Below are 15731 nucleotides of genomic sequence, written 5' to 3' on the forward strand. Positions count from 1 at the left end.
CGGCTACTTTAGACCCAGTAGCCGCAGCGTTGCCCGGATGTCTCAAATCCGTTGCTGCAACGGGTGTCAGCATTGAGAGATGTGAAAATATTGTGATGGGGCACCCGTTAGAGGTGTACGTGCCCCATTCTGTTGAATTGTTAATGACCAGGACCAAAACACAGCATCTGACCAACAGTAGGCTCACGCGCTATGAGCAAGTTATTCTTGCTGCAGAGAACGTGACCCTCAGGAGATGCTCTGTTTTGAATCCTGCTACCTTGATGCCACTCCCAAACGATATCGAGGATGAGGATGAATGTACAGACCATGACTGCCTCGATGTGACTGAACTATGCACCAAACCTAGACCCGACATCGTGGATGAGCCACTGACTGACCCAGATGAAATTTTCTTTGTCGATGGCTCATGTGTAAGAGACGAAGTTGGGCAGTTGAGAGCAGCTTACGCTGTTTGTACTATTACTGGAGTTGTGGAAGCTGGGTGCCTGGAAGGAGTACACTCCGCTCAGGTAGCCGAGATCATTGCCTTAACGCGTGCCTGCCTGGCAAGCAATCAGATTCGAGTCACCATATACACCGACAGCCAATATGGTTATGGGGTAGTTCACGATTACGGGCAGTTGTGGTCTCAAAGAGGTTTCATGACTTCTTCAGGCTCTCCCATTCGCAATGGAGAGTTTGTGCGCTTGTTGTTAGAGGCGCTGCAATGTCCAGCAGGTATCGCAGTTGTGAAATGCACCGCACATACCAGAAACATGGACTTCGTGTCACAAGGCAATAGATATGCCGACGAAGTTGCACGGTATTGTGCGGAACAAGGGTACTCTTTCACAGAGGTGGAAGTGGGTGGAATAAATGTAAGAACTGAATTAGCTATGATACTGGAAACTGTTGATTCTTGGGACGAATTGAAGTGCATGCAAGAAAATGCTCCTGATTTTGAAAAAGAAACATGGGAAAAGGCAGGATGTGTGGTGGGTGAGGCCCATTTCTGGGTCTCAGCAGACGGAAGAGCAGTGTTACCGAATGAGATGGTGAGCCCAATGGCTAGACAAATTCATGGTCCTGTACACCTAGGGAGGGACGCTATGTTGAGAGTTTTTAGACAAACATGGTACAATCCTAAGTTCAGAATAGCAGCCGAAGCAGTGTGCCAGCGTTGTGTGACCTGTCAGCAGTTGAATGTAGGGAAGAGGACACCAGTTGCACTGAGCCACATTGGGAGGTCAGGGGGTCCCTTCAACCGCATGCAGTTGGATTTTATCGAACTGCCAAGGTGCAACCGCCTCCGTTATGTTCTGGTGGTTGTTTGCGTATTCTCCAGATGGGTTGAGGCATACCCTACACGTAGGTGCGACACCCTCACAGTAGCCAAGTTACTGCTTAGAGAGCTCATTCCGCGCTTCGGGGTGCCGGCCTCTTTGGAATCAGATAGGAGAACGCATTTCAACAGCTCGCTTGTGAAAATGATTTGTGCGGCCCTGAACATAGATCAGAAATTGCATTGCAGTTATCGACCAGAGGCCTCAGGAATTGTGGAGCAGATCAATAGCACTATCAAGGCCAGAATTGCAAAAGTGTGTTCATCAACATCCTTGAGTTGGCCTGACGCTCTGCCATTGGTCCTTATGAGCCTCCGTAGTACCCCAGACAGGAGAACGGGGCTGTCACCTCATGAGGTGTTGATGGGGAGAGCAATGAGGTTGCCATCTGTCCCAACTGCCGCACTGATAAATATCACAGATGATATGATCCTGGACTATTGTAAGGGGCTATCTGACGCCATTCATTCTGTGTCCCTTCAGGTGCAGGCTGCCGAAGTTCCATCGTGCCAGGACCTGTGCCACGACCTGTGTCCCGGCGATTGGGTGCTTGTGCGAAAGCACGTGAGGAGTAGCTGCCTGGATGTTCGTTGGCGTGGGCCTTTCCAGATCATCCTGATCACGAACACTGCTGTGAAGGTGGGAGGCCTGCCCAATTGGATCCACGCGTCGCATACGCGGAGGGTTCCAGCACCTCTGGAAGAAACAGCTCCTCTCTCGGATAGACGTCCAGCTGAGGACCGAGAAGCCATAGAGGGGGCTAGCCAAGCTGTAGAGGTGCCAACAGAGGAAGGATACGAGTCTGACCAAGCTGAGGACGGTCAGCACAACAGCGAAACGGACGACGCTACTGAAGGAGAAAGTAGCTGGGAGTACGAGTCAGACACTGACCGGTCTGACAGAGAGTGTGAACCGACCAGAAGAAGAAGCAGTAGAAGGGGACGTGGAGAAGCTAGTTGGCCGCAAAGAAGGAGCTCTAGCCTGAGGTCAACTCCAGAGAGAACCCTTCCTCCGATAACAGAGGATTCAGACCCGGAAGAAGGCGCTCAGGGCGCTGAAGCACCGGACTTGAGAAGGTCAAGAAGAGTGCGTGTGCCTAGCCGAAGATACTCCACCCCTGAGTGGACATATCTGGCGACAAATGTCTTTGGAACAGAAAACGGGGAGGATACGAGCGGTGGTGGTGTCCAGTTCTGAGCCCATCGTCACAGTGGAAATAAGACTGTTAGTACCCGGAGTCGAACAAGAAGGGTCACTGACATTCATGCTCCCCAGACCTCCCCGTCTCAGCAAGTTAAGGCACATGTTTTTCTCAGAATTGCAATTCCCCGACTTTGGTACAAAGATAACAAGCCATGAAGAGCACAATCTTCGTTTGGAAATATTGAACTATGCTGTCGAAGCTGCAGGCACAAGCCTGATCGTAGATGCTTAGAGACTTTGTAAATAAGCGAGAAGAAAAAGAAGATTACCTAGCGCCCAGGAAGCAGAGAATCTTAGGGACTTTCCTTTGAGTTGACGGAGAAGGGCTAGGGTTGTCTATATTGGATTGTTAAAGGACTTTTTGCGAAGAAGGTTGTCAGCTTCCAGTTGTGTGGTTCTAAGGACAAAGGGAGTAAAAGAGACTGTAAAGGAACGAGAAGAAAAGAACTTTGTGCTGAGATACGAGAGAGCCATACTGTCTGACGAAATGGAAGCCGGCACCCAGAACCGCAGAGCCAAATGTATAATAGGCACACTAATAGTAGGAGTGATAATATTAATAGTTTTAGTAGTCACAGTTTCTTATGTAAAGGGACATGAGGAAGAGGCAAAGGTAACTGATGTGAAATCTGTAGAAACGCCTACACCCACCGTTGCTGGTGAGAAAGGGGAAAACACTCAAGAGAAAGCGTTATTGGCTGCAGAAGCCCGCAGGTTACACGTAGATGAGTCCCAAGGCGACTTTAGGTCAAATGCTTATGCTAAACTTTTATATGAATACCTGGATGCCATGGAGGTTAAGGACTGCTATGTTTGCATGCAGTTGCCGGCGTCTGTAGAGGAAGGCATTAGATATCATCACCTCCCGCTGACATATGGCATTACATGTAGCTTATTGCTTAGTATATTTTATGGGAGAGATAGTTTTGAATACTATTTCTCCAATTATGACTCAGTGTTGCCAGAAGTCCCAAATTATAAGCAGATGAACAAGTGGGACTACTGGAAGAGTGAAGACAGATTGGCCAAGTTCTTCATTCCTTGGATTACCTTAGATACTTCACATGCCCGTAGAAATAATCTGACATGCAAGGTGTCAGATGTCGAGAAGAAGTTCATAGGGCAGGTGGATGATCGATACAGGAGACAAAAGATTTTGAAAAAATCTGGACAATGGAAAACAGATTGGACCGAGGAGGAGAAGGCACATAAAAGAAAGGGTAGTAGTGGTCCAATAGCTTTGGATAAAACGCAGAGAGGAAAGCTATGTCTTCACCGAGCCAAAACGTATTATGAAAATGTATACGTGGGAGAAGTCAGCTGTGAACATGCTTTCAATTTAGAGTATTACACCAAAGATTTCCTGAAAGGAATTCAAGTGATTCCAAATGTATATTTTGTTTGTGGAAGGAATGCCTACGTGAGACTACCTGATAACTGGTATGGATCATGTTACCTGGCAATTATCTTCCCCAAAATATATCATGCCCAAGACTTAGAGATCATCGAGGGCAAGACATCAGCGAGAGGAAGGAGAGATATAGGAGACGCAGAAATGGTCGGAGATGTATTTGGAGCTGTGTTCCCTATGTTGGGACTAATACTTAATGATGTCAAGATTAGACGACTGGCAACAGTCGTAGACAGGTTGTCTGCCAGCACTGCTCAGTCCTTAATGCTGGTGGAGGGGGAGATGCAATCGATAAGGGCCATGGTTCTTCAGAACCGTCTTGCCTTAGACGTCCTACTAGCAAAAGAGGGCGGAGTCTGTAAGGCTTTGAAGGTCCAGGAATGTTGCACATACATTCCAGACAATTCCAAGCCCCTTGAGAAAGTTATTAGGAACATAACTGACATTCACAAAGAGATCGAAGACCTAAGTAGAGAAAATGTTTGGGAGAAGGTGGGCCATGGAATGAGTGAAGCTGGAGGGTGGTTGGCCAACTTGGGAAAAAGCCTTGTGTGGTATGTGTTGAAACCTATCATCATAATATTGATCTGTGTGATCATGTTGTGGGGATTGGTGAGGGCATTCAAATGGTACAGAGCCAGGAGAATTGAAAAGGCTCGGGAGGAACAGCTGCAGAGATTAGCTGCCATACAAGACAATCAGTACAGGAGCCTGAGAGCTCTGGAAACGCGGAAACGAGGTCAATTGGCGATTACTGCAGTTTAAATGTTAGTGATGACCCCGAGAGGTCATCAAAGGGGGGAACTGAGAGAGCGCAAACTGACCTAAATGTATAAGTACATCACACTTACACGTAGTAAGCACAAGTCATGAAGAGAAATGCCATGAGTGCTGATAGTTCCTGCATCTATATTCTGAAATGTGTAGTTAACTTAGAAATTTAAGTAGAAGTGGAACTAATGCAGAAATGTGTGAAATTATATGACTTTATTAGACGTGATTAATCCTGAATCCATGTCGTGTAGCTGCTAAAATGTAAGATGGCATGCGGTTAAACGTAGAACGTGGTAGGCCTCAGGGCCAGAGATGGAAGGGATGGGGAAGGTGTTTCCTTTCACGACATGGATTGCACTAATGTTTTAGTAATAACGTTAATAGGTTATGATTTATAGATGTGTTTACCGAATAATAGAATAAGAGTATTAACATGCTATTAATTAATGAAGGAGCTGAATGTTATAATCATTATGAGAAATGCTGTAGGCCTGAAATGTTTATAGACATTGATTTACACGTATTGGTCTGGGCCGAGAAATGTTGCAAACCTTTTTGGAAGTCTATGAGAATTGGGATCTTGGCTGCAGATGTCTGTCTGCAAGAGAAAGGGGGGATCCAATTATAAATGAAATGAATAGAGGTTTGTTCAGGAAAGGGCCCAGACATGGAGGAGGGTTCCGGAATGTTTTAAGGGGTATCAGCGGGCCGGAGAAGAGTCTGAGAAGCAAGGTCAACTCTTACGCACGAGGCCCAACACAAAGCAGCATGGAAAAAGCCAGAAGATACACCACGTGAGGGGCGTCTCACGAGGGGCGTCTCAAATGTTGTTGACTGTTTTGTATTAGGGACAGCACCCCTGGGTGGAGTTAGAGCAGATGCCTGAGGACCCTTTAGAGAGCGGATGGGTAGGCAGAGAGGGGCCTTGACTGGAGAACTGTAGGTTTTCACCAAGAGACTAAGAGTGGGTGACCTCCTTAGGAAGTCACTCACTGCTGACACCTTTTGATAGGTTGGGACTTTGTTAAGTAGGGATACCATCTAGAGCAGGGTAGGGACAGCCTAACCTGTGTTTTTCCTCCAACTTAAATGACGGAGAGATCCCAATACGTGTCAATGCTGATAGCTTTGTTATTCTTAGAACTTGTACTAGTAGTCTTCTTTGCTCGTCTGAGGGTTTTCAGAGAGCACATGTACGTAATTGGGCCCGTGTATCTTGTGAATCTCATTCTGAGATGCCTGTACTTGCAGCTTATTCTGACTATATAATAAATCTTTGAAAGCTAGAAGTTGTCTGTGATCTTTCGGAGCGGAGTCCTTTATTGGGTGAACTAACTTGGTAAGAGATGCACTTTCTTCCCTCAATGACAGGCAACAAAGGTTCAGTCGACCAGATCGGGGTTTAGATCAATAGTGATAAGGTATCGATCAAAATCTCGCCCCCGCAGCACTAATGGGAAACAGGAGGTGGAACGAGTGCTTCCTGTCCAAAGACCAAACATGACGCAAGCAGGTTTTATGCTAATTTGCTGCGCGTGTATAACTAGAGTTAGGAAACACATTTTCTCCACTTTTCGCAAAATTGAAAGGTTGGAAAAAGATGAGTCAAAATTAGTTTGTTCTGTTTTTATGACAGAATTGGGTGACATGGTGCACAAAAATCAGGTATTGTACACAATTAGGCATGGTGCACAATCAGACATGGTGCACAATCAGTTTGCACTGTTTCTGACTAGTATTTATCGTTAAATCTCAATTGTGCACATAAAATGACGGTGTTTATATGTTTAGCAACGGTTCCACAATACATTTTCCATTGTTGTCTGGTGTGGACTGGGGCAACATTACTTTGCCCCATTCTGTGGTGCAGAAGAAGCCACATACTGCCAGTTGGACTTGCTCTGCTTTTGAACCAGTGCACAATGTGTGACGCACGCCCCATCATGTCACCTCTTGTCAGCGCCGATAGGGCAGGGGTCTGCATCATGCCACATCTGCAGCCATCACTGGCAGTGATGTTGCCATGGAAACAACGACAGCATTCTTGCATTTCATTGTCAGTCCTTCATCCGTACATACTTCAGACAAAACTCTCGGCCAATGCGCATAGAGCAAGGAAAAAAATAAAGGGGGAGGTACATAAACCTAAGAGATGCTTTGGGATTGGTCTATCTGGCAATTGAGAAACACCAATGAGGGATGGGTCCTTTTTTGCGCCAAAATGTACTTATTCTCAAAACTAACGTGGCAAGCTGCTGGTGCTATAGCATGAGGTAAGCCTACATGCAGACAAATGAATGTATTTATTAGCTGGGGAGGTTTCTAAAGCACTATGGGGCATATTTATGAAAGTGTTACACCGCTCTGGTGCCACGCAAAGGAGGCACAAGGGCGACAACACTAAAGTAATATTTATCAATGCCACGCAGAGGCGGAACTAGAGCCGAATTTCGGGGGGGCCAAGGAAAAATTTCGGGGGGGGCTGAACCTTTAATCAGTAGGTAGAGTGGAGCTGCAGGGGCCCTTAGAAGGGGTGAAACAACTGCAAGGCCTAATTAAGATTCAAATGGTCTTTTAAAGACCTGTTAAACGTTCGGGTGCGGCTCTGTGTGTGCCCGGGATCTGTCTCATCCCGGGCTGCCACACACGACGGGGGGGTGAGTCCAATGGGTGTTGCTCGCCTGATGCCATGCAAGGACACTTTGAGACTTTGAGTGGCTCTGAGTGGCTTGGTAAATCTAGAGTAACGCAATACAGTGTAAATCACTGCTTTGCGTTCCTCTGCCCCAGGGAGGCGTTCAACGGGTGGAGTGTGGGTGTTCACACACATCCACCCGTGGACTTTGGCGCATTCCCAGTTCTACTAATAATGGTCGGCCTGGGATGCATCAACATGCAATGCCTTCTCGTGTGGTGAGTAACAGGAAGACATTTCATTTCTCCTCGATTTTTCCTCATTGTGCAGCACACATAGAAAGAGGAAAAAACCTCTATGAATTGTTTTCGTGCAGGGAACCCTGCCTCCAACGCAGGCATTCTTGCACCATGCTACAAGGGTGCATGTGTTGGCCCCATGTAGCCAAAAGGGCGCCGGAAGAAGTAAAAGACAGAAATGCGCTGTATTATGTTAAATAAGGTGCATTCCGACCCTTTACCTTTTCATGCAGCGCAGCGAGGTGAATTGCTGCTCCAGCACTAGTTGAAAGATTAATAAACCTGCCTCTATGTGTTGAATTTTCGGTTACTTTAGAGCACTTAACAGAATAGGACACAGTTTGCTGATGAGGGGAGGTCTGTGTCCAATCAAGCATGGTCACTGAATGGTGTCCAAGGTTCTCCTTCATGAGTCCTGATATGCGGTTTGTTCAATCAAAGGCCCGTCTAAAGAGTTCAGCTTTCAGGGGCTTCCTGAATCGCAAAAAATTCCCTTCAGATATCGGAAGGAGGGGTCAAAGGCGTTCTGGAGCCAAGGTCCTTGCACGCCCAGAGACCCCACTCCATTGGTCATCCCTTTGAACCGGCGTTGGTTGAACCGATGAGTGGTTGGTGAATGGTGGGGTGAAGTGCCTTTTTTCTGCAGGCGTGTGAGGCCTTTGCCACAGTGTTGTTTGTGAATGGTCCTCATGAGCTTGCATTTCATCCTGGCATCCACAGGAGGTCCTGGAGCGCATTGGGTGCAGATGTGATGCTGCATGTGCAGCCTTAGGTACATTCTGGCTGCTTGGTTCTGAAGTCTTCGGAGCCTGGTGGTGAGTCCATGGAGAAGGATAGAAAAGGTAATTCTATTACAGTGGCGACGTGGCAAATGGTTCCGGTCAGTGCTACCCAGTGGTCAGTGTGGACGAATATAAGACATTCCTGCAAGAGTGAGAGCTGCAGATTCACAGATTGTGCCACCAGGTTAATTTCAAGGGTAAATATGAGCTCAGCAGCAACAGAAGCCGTCGGGTGCCTTACTTTTGGAGAGGCAGGTTATTGTGATCTGAAAGCCTGATGAAGGGTAAGGAGGGAGCCGAAACATGCGTCTTGACCGGGAGAGCTCAGTGATTAACCATTATATGTACCACATCAAAAAAAAATCTGTTCAAACTCATAATAACCACTTTAAAGTTTCCTTAAAAAGGTAGGTAGTTTTGCACAATTTTACCAATGTGCTAAAAAATGCACAATGTCCAATAAAACGTTCCCATAGGTGTACTGCCCTAGCAGAGATGGATAGTACGAGTACCAGCCAGATTCTGTTTCTGCAGCCAGGGCTCTGTGGGATGGGTCCCTCTTAAAGCTCCGACTACATCCATTCCTGAGCCAGAACCAGGATCTGGGCCGGTCCCAGTGACTTCTCCTGAATGTAGCGCCTAATGCTGTATTCTGAAACCAAAACATTTCCAGGGCCTTAGCACGAGTTCAGGTCTCTTTGATATGAAACACTGCATCATGAACGGAGTTTGCTAAAACGGTGCACTCAGTGCTTAATTTGAGCCAGTGGTTTCCGGTGCTCGGTACCAGCACTTTATATGTTAACACCGGCACTTATGACAGCCTGCCACAAGGTGGTGATGTTCATCCCATTTTGTGACGAGCACAACCACACTTGTTTAATAATTCAATATACATTGAAAATGACTAATACCTGCAACCTAAAGCTAAAAGACTAGCTTCAGCAGCAGGTATGAGTCATTCTTAATCTCCACTAGAAGTCTGTATTGTCACACTTGTAGGAGTGTCATGGTTAGCAATTCTGTTGGTACTTTCCCTGGCAGCGCTGGCAGGGGCAATGGGGGTTCGCATGCTGCAGCTGCTTCCTGCCAAGGTCCCTGGCACTTATTTTTTTTTTACAAATTAAGCTCTGGGTGCACCAGGAAGATTGTCACTAAACCCTTTCACACAAGCTCTGGGTCTGGCTGGGGGATCCGGCATTAAACAATGGTGAACTCTGGGGTCATTTCACACGTCTCTAAGAGATAAAATAGGATGTAAAAGTGCTTTTCATGCAAAGTGTCCACAGTGGTAAGAATGTGTGCTTTGTATGAATTTCAGGAACGCCTGTCTCTGTGTGTAATTGCTCTAACAATCATGGATTGAGCACACAACTCCAGGTGAATGTCTTCAATGCATAACGAGTATATGTTTCAGCCCAACCTTTAATTAACAAAAGATTTAGATAAAAGCTTCAAGGGTTCGTAGTTATTGCTTGTGTGTTTTATGGTTCATTCACAGCTCAAGCAGAAACGTGCATGTCTGTAGGGATCCTTCTGCAGCAAAACCATTAGCCCACTAAGCTATCTTGCATAAGCTTGACATTTGTGTGACCGACACATTGGATGTGGCTCTCTGCAGCAGGAACCTCAACCCTCTGATCTATTCAATAATTCAAACCAAGAATCGGAGACTGCATGAAGATAGCTCCATCAAGTGCATTAACCGCCTGATTTTGTTTTCAGGTTTGCAGTTCTGTGCCCAGGTTCCGCCCAAGCAGCGCTTCTTAAAAAGTCTCTAGTAAGGGTCACTTTATTTCTCCATAGTGCCCGATTTTCGTCCGAGTAGGACCCCAAGGCGAAACAATTAGAATGGTGCTCTATCAATTCCATGACATTTAAAAAACATTTTTTAAAAAGCCTTCAGCTAGAACAGATAAACAAAAATCCCGCAGTCAACACGGCACAGAGCTGCCATTGATCACGAAAAACACATTTCCTTTGTCCGCAGCCGCCAGCGCCTGGCGATAAATGCAATGAAAGGAGTCCTGGCGCTTTCATGGAGTGTCAGTGTGTGATCCTCTGCACATGCGCCAGCGCGGGCAGCTGCTCCCCTGGGCAGACAAACACACATCTTTTCAACCTTTAGCACAAAATGTCTCCTTCGGTTTTAAAAAGGGTAGAATAGGTAAACATTACTCACGACAGAATAGCGAAGGTGACCAGCGTGACTGCCAGACAGACGATGGAGAGCGAGCAGCCCACGTAACTGATGGAGGACAGCGCCACCTGGTGTTCCTTGCTGACCTGTACAGGGACAGAAGACACAACGCAGTCGGTGACTTGCCATAAACAAGCGGTAAACATACACAGATACAGAGATAGCGCCAACATATAGGGCCCGATGTAGGTAAACGCGATTTTCCGATTTCAAAATACCGAGGCGGGCCGAATCGGTATTCTGAAATCGGAAAACGAGATGTAGGAAAAAAATCCCGAATGAATACCGAATCGGCCGGCATCGGTAATGAGATTCGGTACGTTCCGATTCTGCTCGGGCCGAATCGGAAATTACCGAATCGGCCAACAACGATTCGGAAAACACCGAATCGGCTACCACCGAATCGGATATTCCCGATTCGGCGAATACCGATTCGGCAAAAGCCGAATCGGTAAAATCCGAATCGGCAATCATAGACCCATGGCGAAAAAGCCCATAGGAATGCATTGAATGAACCGATTCGGCTTTTACCGAATCGGATAATACCGAATCGGATTTTACCGATTCGGATATTACCGATTCGGTAAAAGCCGAATCGGCAATAGGCGATTCAGCCAATGAGGTGGCTCCCCCTCCCCCACCCAAACAGGGAGTGGCAACCCTGGCAGGTGCAGCTAATTAAGAAGTTTCTAGAAGTTTCTGGAAAGCCTGCCTGAGCCCAACACACACAGTTAGCAGCAGTGGGAGAAGGAGGTTGCAGACTGAACAGCAGAAAATGGCAGATCAGGCAGGAAGCCAGAAGTCCTCCCAAAAGAGGAAGCCCAAGTTCACCACCACCGAACTTCAGGTGCTGGTTGAGGAGGTGGTGAGGGTGCACCGCCAGCTGTTTGGCAAGCTGTCCCTCAACGTGCCAGACAGCACCAAGAGGAGAATGTGGGCCGACATCGCCCAGAAGGTCAATGCTGCTGGTGTCACCCCCAGGTCCATTGAGGAACTGAAGAAAAGGTTTTACGACCTCCGCAGCCTCACGAAGAGGAAGCTGGCTGACATCCAAAGGCAGGCTGGACACACCGGAGGAGGCCAGAACCCGGCGCCACCCCTCACCGAGCTGGAGGAAATTGTCTCCAGCACCATCGAGAGGGAGAGCATTGTAGGAATCGGGACCCTGGACAGCTCTGCGAGAGCCACAGCTACAGGTAAGAAGCATGCGCATCATGACACACCCTACCAGACACCTCCCCATTAGACACAATGCATAGGCAAACACCAGCACTGTACTGTCACCAACATACAAGAGACAAGCATCATGGTACATGTAGTCAGCAGAAGTTAGCCAAATATGTCAGTGCAGAATCACAAGACAGGAAACAGTGTGACACGGTGTAAGGAGATGCAAGGACATGTGGAATGCCATAATTGTACTGACTGTAATACATCGGCACTCAGTTTACAAATGCTTCTTTGTACCTAGGGGCACCATCAGGCGGCACCACTGTGACAGCTGAGGGAGCAGCAACGTACAACACTGCAGTCGCAGGGCCGAGCACCTGCCCGGCTGGCCAGGAGGAGGAGGATGAGGAAGGAGACACCCCAGGGCTAGGAATGGAGGGAGACCTGGTGATTGATTTCCAAGCAGTGCACTCCCCAGTACTGTCCAGCACACCCCCCTTGCTATTCTCACCAGAAAACTCCCCTACAAGGCAGACCATTCCGCCTACAGCAGCTCCTGCCACAATCGTGGCCTTGCCACCTGTCCAACCAGTCCTGGGAGCAGGGGCTCAGGGACCGGCCAGCACCACACCCCCACCAGTGGCACCCCAGCCCACTCAGCAGGCCGGAAGCAGCAGTGCCCGACGCCGTGCCACCACCACCACCACTGCTGCACCAGCACGGGAGGGCAGTGTGTTCCTGGGCCTGGAGGGACAGATGGTCAAAATCCAGCGCCAACAGGCCAGATCCACCATGGCCTGCCAACGCCAGCTCCTGCAGCACAACATGCAGATGGGGGAGTTGGTGAAGGGTTTCCAGGCTGTTGTGGACAGCAACAAGGAGGTGGCAGCAGGGTTAGGCAGGCTGACCACTGCCATCACCCACTCATCTGCCCGACAGGAGGAGCATGAGGTTGCGCGCAGGAGGGATGCCCGGGTGCTCAACCGGGCCATGGCCCGCCTTGCAGCGGCGACCGCACAACTGTGCCATCGGAGCTCCAATCAGGAGTCTGTGCTCAGTCAGCATACGGCTGAGCTGACTAGGGGGATGGCCAGGATCACCACGGCCATGGAGGCCATGTTAATATCAAACGCCGCCTCCAATCCTGCCCTGGACCTGGGTGATGCTGGAGACAGCAGCAGCCGCAGCAGCCCAGCCAGCGCTGCATCAGAGCCACGGAGGAGCACCAGGCGATCCGCTGATGCTGCTGGCCATTCGGAGGGGGCCGAGGGACACCCCAGTGGGTCTGGAAAGCGGGCCAAAAAATAGCCTGGCAAGGGGGGATGAGCAAACCAGAACACTGGACTTTATTTGAGTTTACAATCTCCATTTTTTGATGCACATCAGTGCTGTAACTGTGGTGCATCACTATTAAAAATTTATTTTTTGCAAGCAACATTTAGCTGTCTTTGCATCTGTACTCAGTCAGAAATAGTTCTCAGTGATCTCCTCACGTCTGTATCTGCCATCACTTGGCGTACACACCCCAGCTGGCTGTGTCAGTGGCACAGCTTCGTCGTCGTCATAGTCCTCGTAGTCAGACAACTCCACCTCAGTGCCCTTCTTGACCGCAAGGTTGTGTAACATTGCACATACAGCTATGATCTTGCAGCAGGTGATGGGGGTATACTGCCTTGCACCTCCACTCTTGTGCAGGCATCTGAATCTACTTTTCCAGATGCCAAAGGTCCGTTCAACAACATTCCTGGTGCGTATGTGGGCCCGGTTATACCTCCTTTGGCTGGGTGTGGAGGGGTTGAGGTAGGGGGTGAGTATGAATGAGCGGAGGGCATATGCACTGTCGCCTGGAAGAGAAAGGGGTCACATTAGACACATGCATACATGTATTACACCTACCTACTATGTGTTATGGGGGTCTGATGATGTGTCTCACCTAGGAGGTATCCTTCTCCAAATTCGCCAGCCATCAGCCGTGCATATATGCCGCTCTGTTGGAATATATAGGAGTCATGGGTACTTCCTGGAAATTTTGCTACCAGGTCTGTGATGGTGCACTTGGCATTGCAGATCACCTGCACGTTGATGGTGTGTGTAGATTTCCGATTGCGGTATATGTATTCGGTGTCCGCTGGTGGGCAAATCGGAATATGCGTGCCATCTATGCAACCGATGATTTGGGGAAATTGCGCCATCTGGTAGAAGTCAGCTTTGGTTTGTAGCAGTTCTGCGTGGGTTGCAGGGAATGTGATGTATTGGTCCATCCTGTCTATCATGGCGTCAAGGAATATGTGGAAGAACCTTGACAGGCTGCTCTGGCTCACCCCTCCTGCTGCTGCTACTCCACTTTGATAGCTGCCAGACGCTACCAGGTGTAGGCTGCATAGCACCTGGACGTGCGCAGGGATGGCGTGTGCCCTTGGGGTGTGGTGGTCCAAGTATGGCTGCTTAAGGTCCCTGATGAGCTCAAGTATGGTGTCAGAGTCCAGCCTGTATCTCTGTAGGATCTCAGCCTCAGTGAGCATGAACAGGGTTATCCTCTGTCTGTAGACCTGTTCATTTCTTAGCCATTCCCTCTGTCCTTCCTGCTGTAGCCGTAGCCGCCTCGCAATGACATAGAAAGCTGCCATCCTGCAAGTTGAAATGCATTTTGGGACTGTTTATATGGGTTGGAGTTGGTTACCACCTGATTGCAATCCATGGTAAATACCGAGTGAATTCTACCGATTTTGAGCCGATTTCGGTGTTTCGGTGCCTCCCTACATCTCCCCAACTGTCGGAATCGGGGAATTTCCCGATCGGAGAATCATACGAATCGGCATGTTTTCCGATTCGGCTCATGTCCGATTCGGTATTTTTTCCGATTCGGTACATGGACCGAATCGGTGATTTTCCGATTCGGTGTCACTAACGAATCGGTAGTAGGACCGAATCGGTGATTTTACGATTCGGTGTCACTAACGAATCGGTACATGGACCGAATCGGTGATTTTACGATTCGGTGTCACTAACGAATCGGTACATGGACCGATTCGGTCTTTGTAACCGATTCGGTGTTTTTCCGATTCGTTACATATCCGATTTTCGGTATGTACGTATCGGATTCTTTCCCATTCGGTACTCATTCCGAATCGGTTTTCTATCCGATTCGTTCTGTTTTTGGTTCCCTACATCTCGATGGCTGTTTACCGATCGGTATGGGCCAAAAATCGGTATTTTCGGCCGATACCGATCGGTAAAGCCCTACCTACATCGGGCCCATAGTGCCATGAGGACCGGCATAGTGCCTGTCTGGTGCAAAGTGCAGCCGCTTCGCTCCACGCTTTGCTTTTACAGTGCTATCAATGCTCAGTGTGCCAATTTACACATTTTATAAAGAGAGAACGTGAGAGAGAATGCGTGTGTGTGACGTGTCTGTAAGAGAGAGATGTGAGTGAGTGCGTTTATATTGGTGTGTGTGATGTCTGTGAGAGAGAGATGTGAGCGAGTGTGTGTATATTAGTGTGTGTGAGAGAGATGTGAGTGAGTGCATGTATATTAGAGTGTATGAGATGTGCGTGAGAGAGATGTGAGTGAGTGCGTGTACATGAGAGTGTGTATGTGTGTGAGAGAGAGATGTGAGTGAGTGTGTGTATATTAGAGTGTGTATGTGTGTCAGAGAAATGTGAGTGAGTGTGTGCGTATTAGAGTGTGTGTGATGTGTGTGAGAGATGTGAGTGAGTGCAGGTATATTAGAGTGTGTATGTGTGTGAGAGAGAGAGATGTGAGTGAGTGAGTGTATATTAGAGTGTGTATGTGTGTGAGAGAGAGAGAGAGAGAGATGTGAGTGAGTGCATGTATATTAGAGTGTGTATGTGTGTGAGAGAGAGATGTGAGTGAGCGTGTGTGTATTAGAGTGTGTATGTGTGTCAGAGAAATGTGAGTGCATGCATATT

The 15731-nt window shown here is 48.2% G+C and overlaps 1 protein-coding gene across 1 annotated transcript in view; it reads right to left on the bottom strand.

Moving 5' to 3' along the window:
• Positions 1 to 15731, bottom strand: part of ADGRD1 (adhesion G protein-coupled receptor D1) — a 722099-nt gene that overhangs the window by 282331 nt on the left and 424037 nt on the right. The window contains exon 7 of the mRNA XM_086942663.1: positions 10612 to 10715. Within this exon, the coding sequence (XP_086798789.1) occupies positions 10612 to 10715 (104 nt within the window). The remainder of the gene's footprint in view (positions 1 to 10611; positions 10716 to 15731) is intronic.

This window comes from Lissotriton vulgaris, chromosome 11 (assembly GCF_964263255.1).
Source record: "Lissotriton vulgaris chromosome 11, aLisVul1.2, whole genome shotgun sequence".
Taxonomy (NCBI): Eukaryota; Metazoa; Chordata; class Amphibia; order Caudata; family Salamandridae; genus Lissotriton; species Lissotriton vulgaris.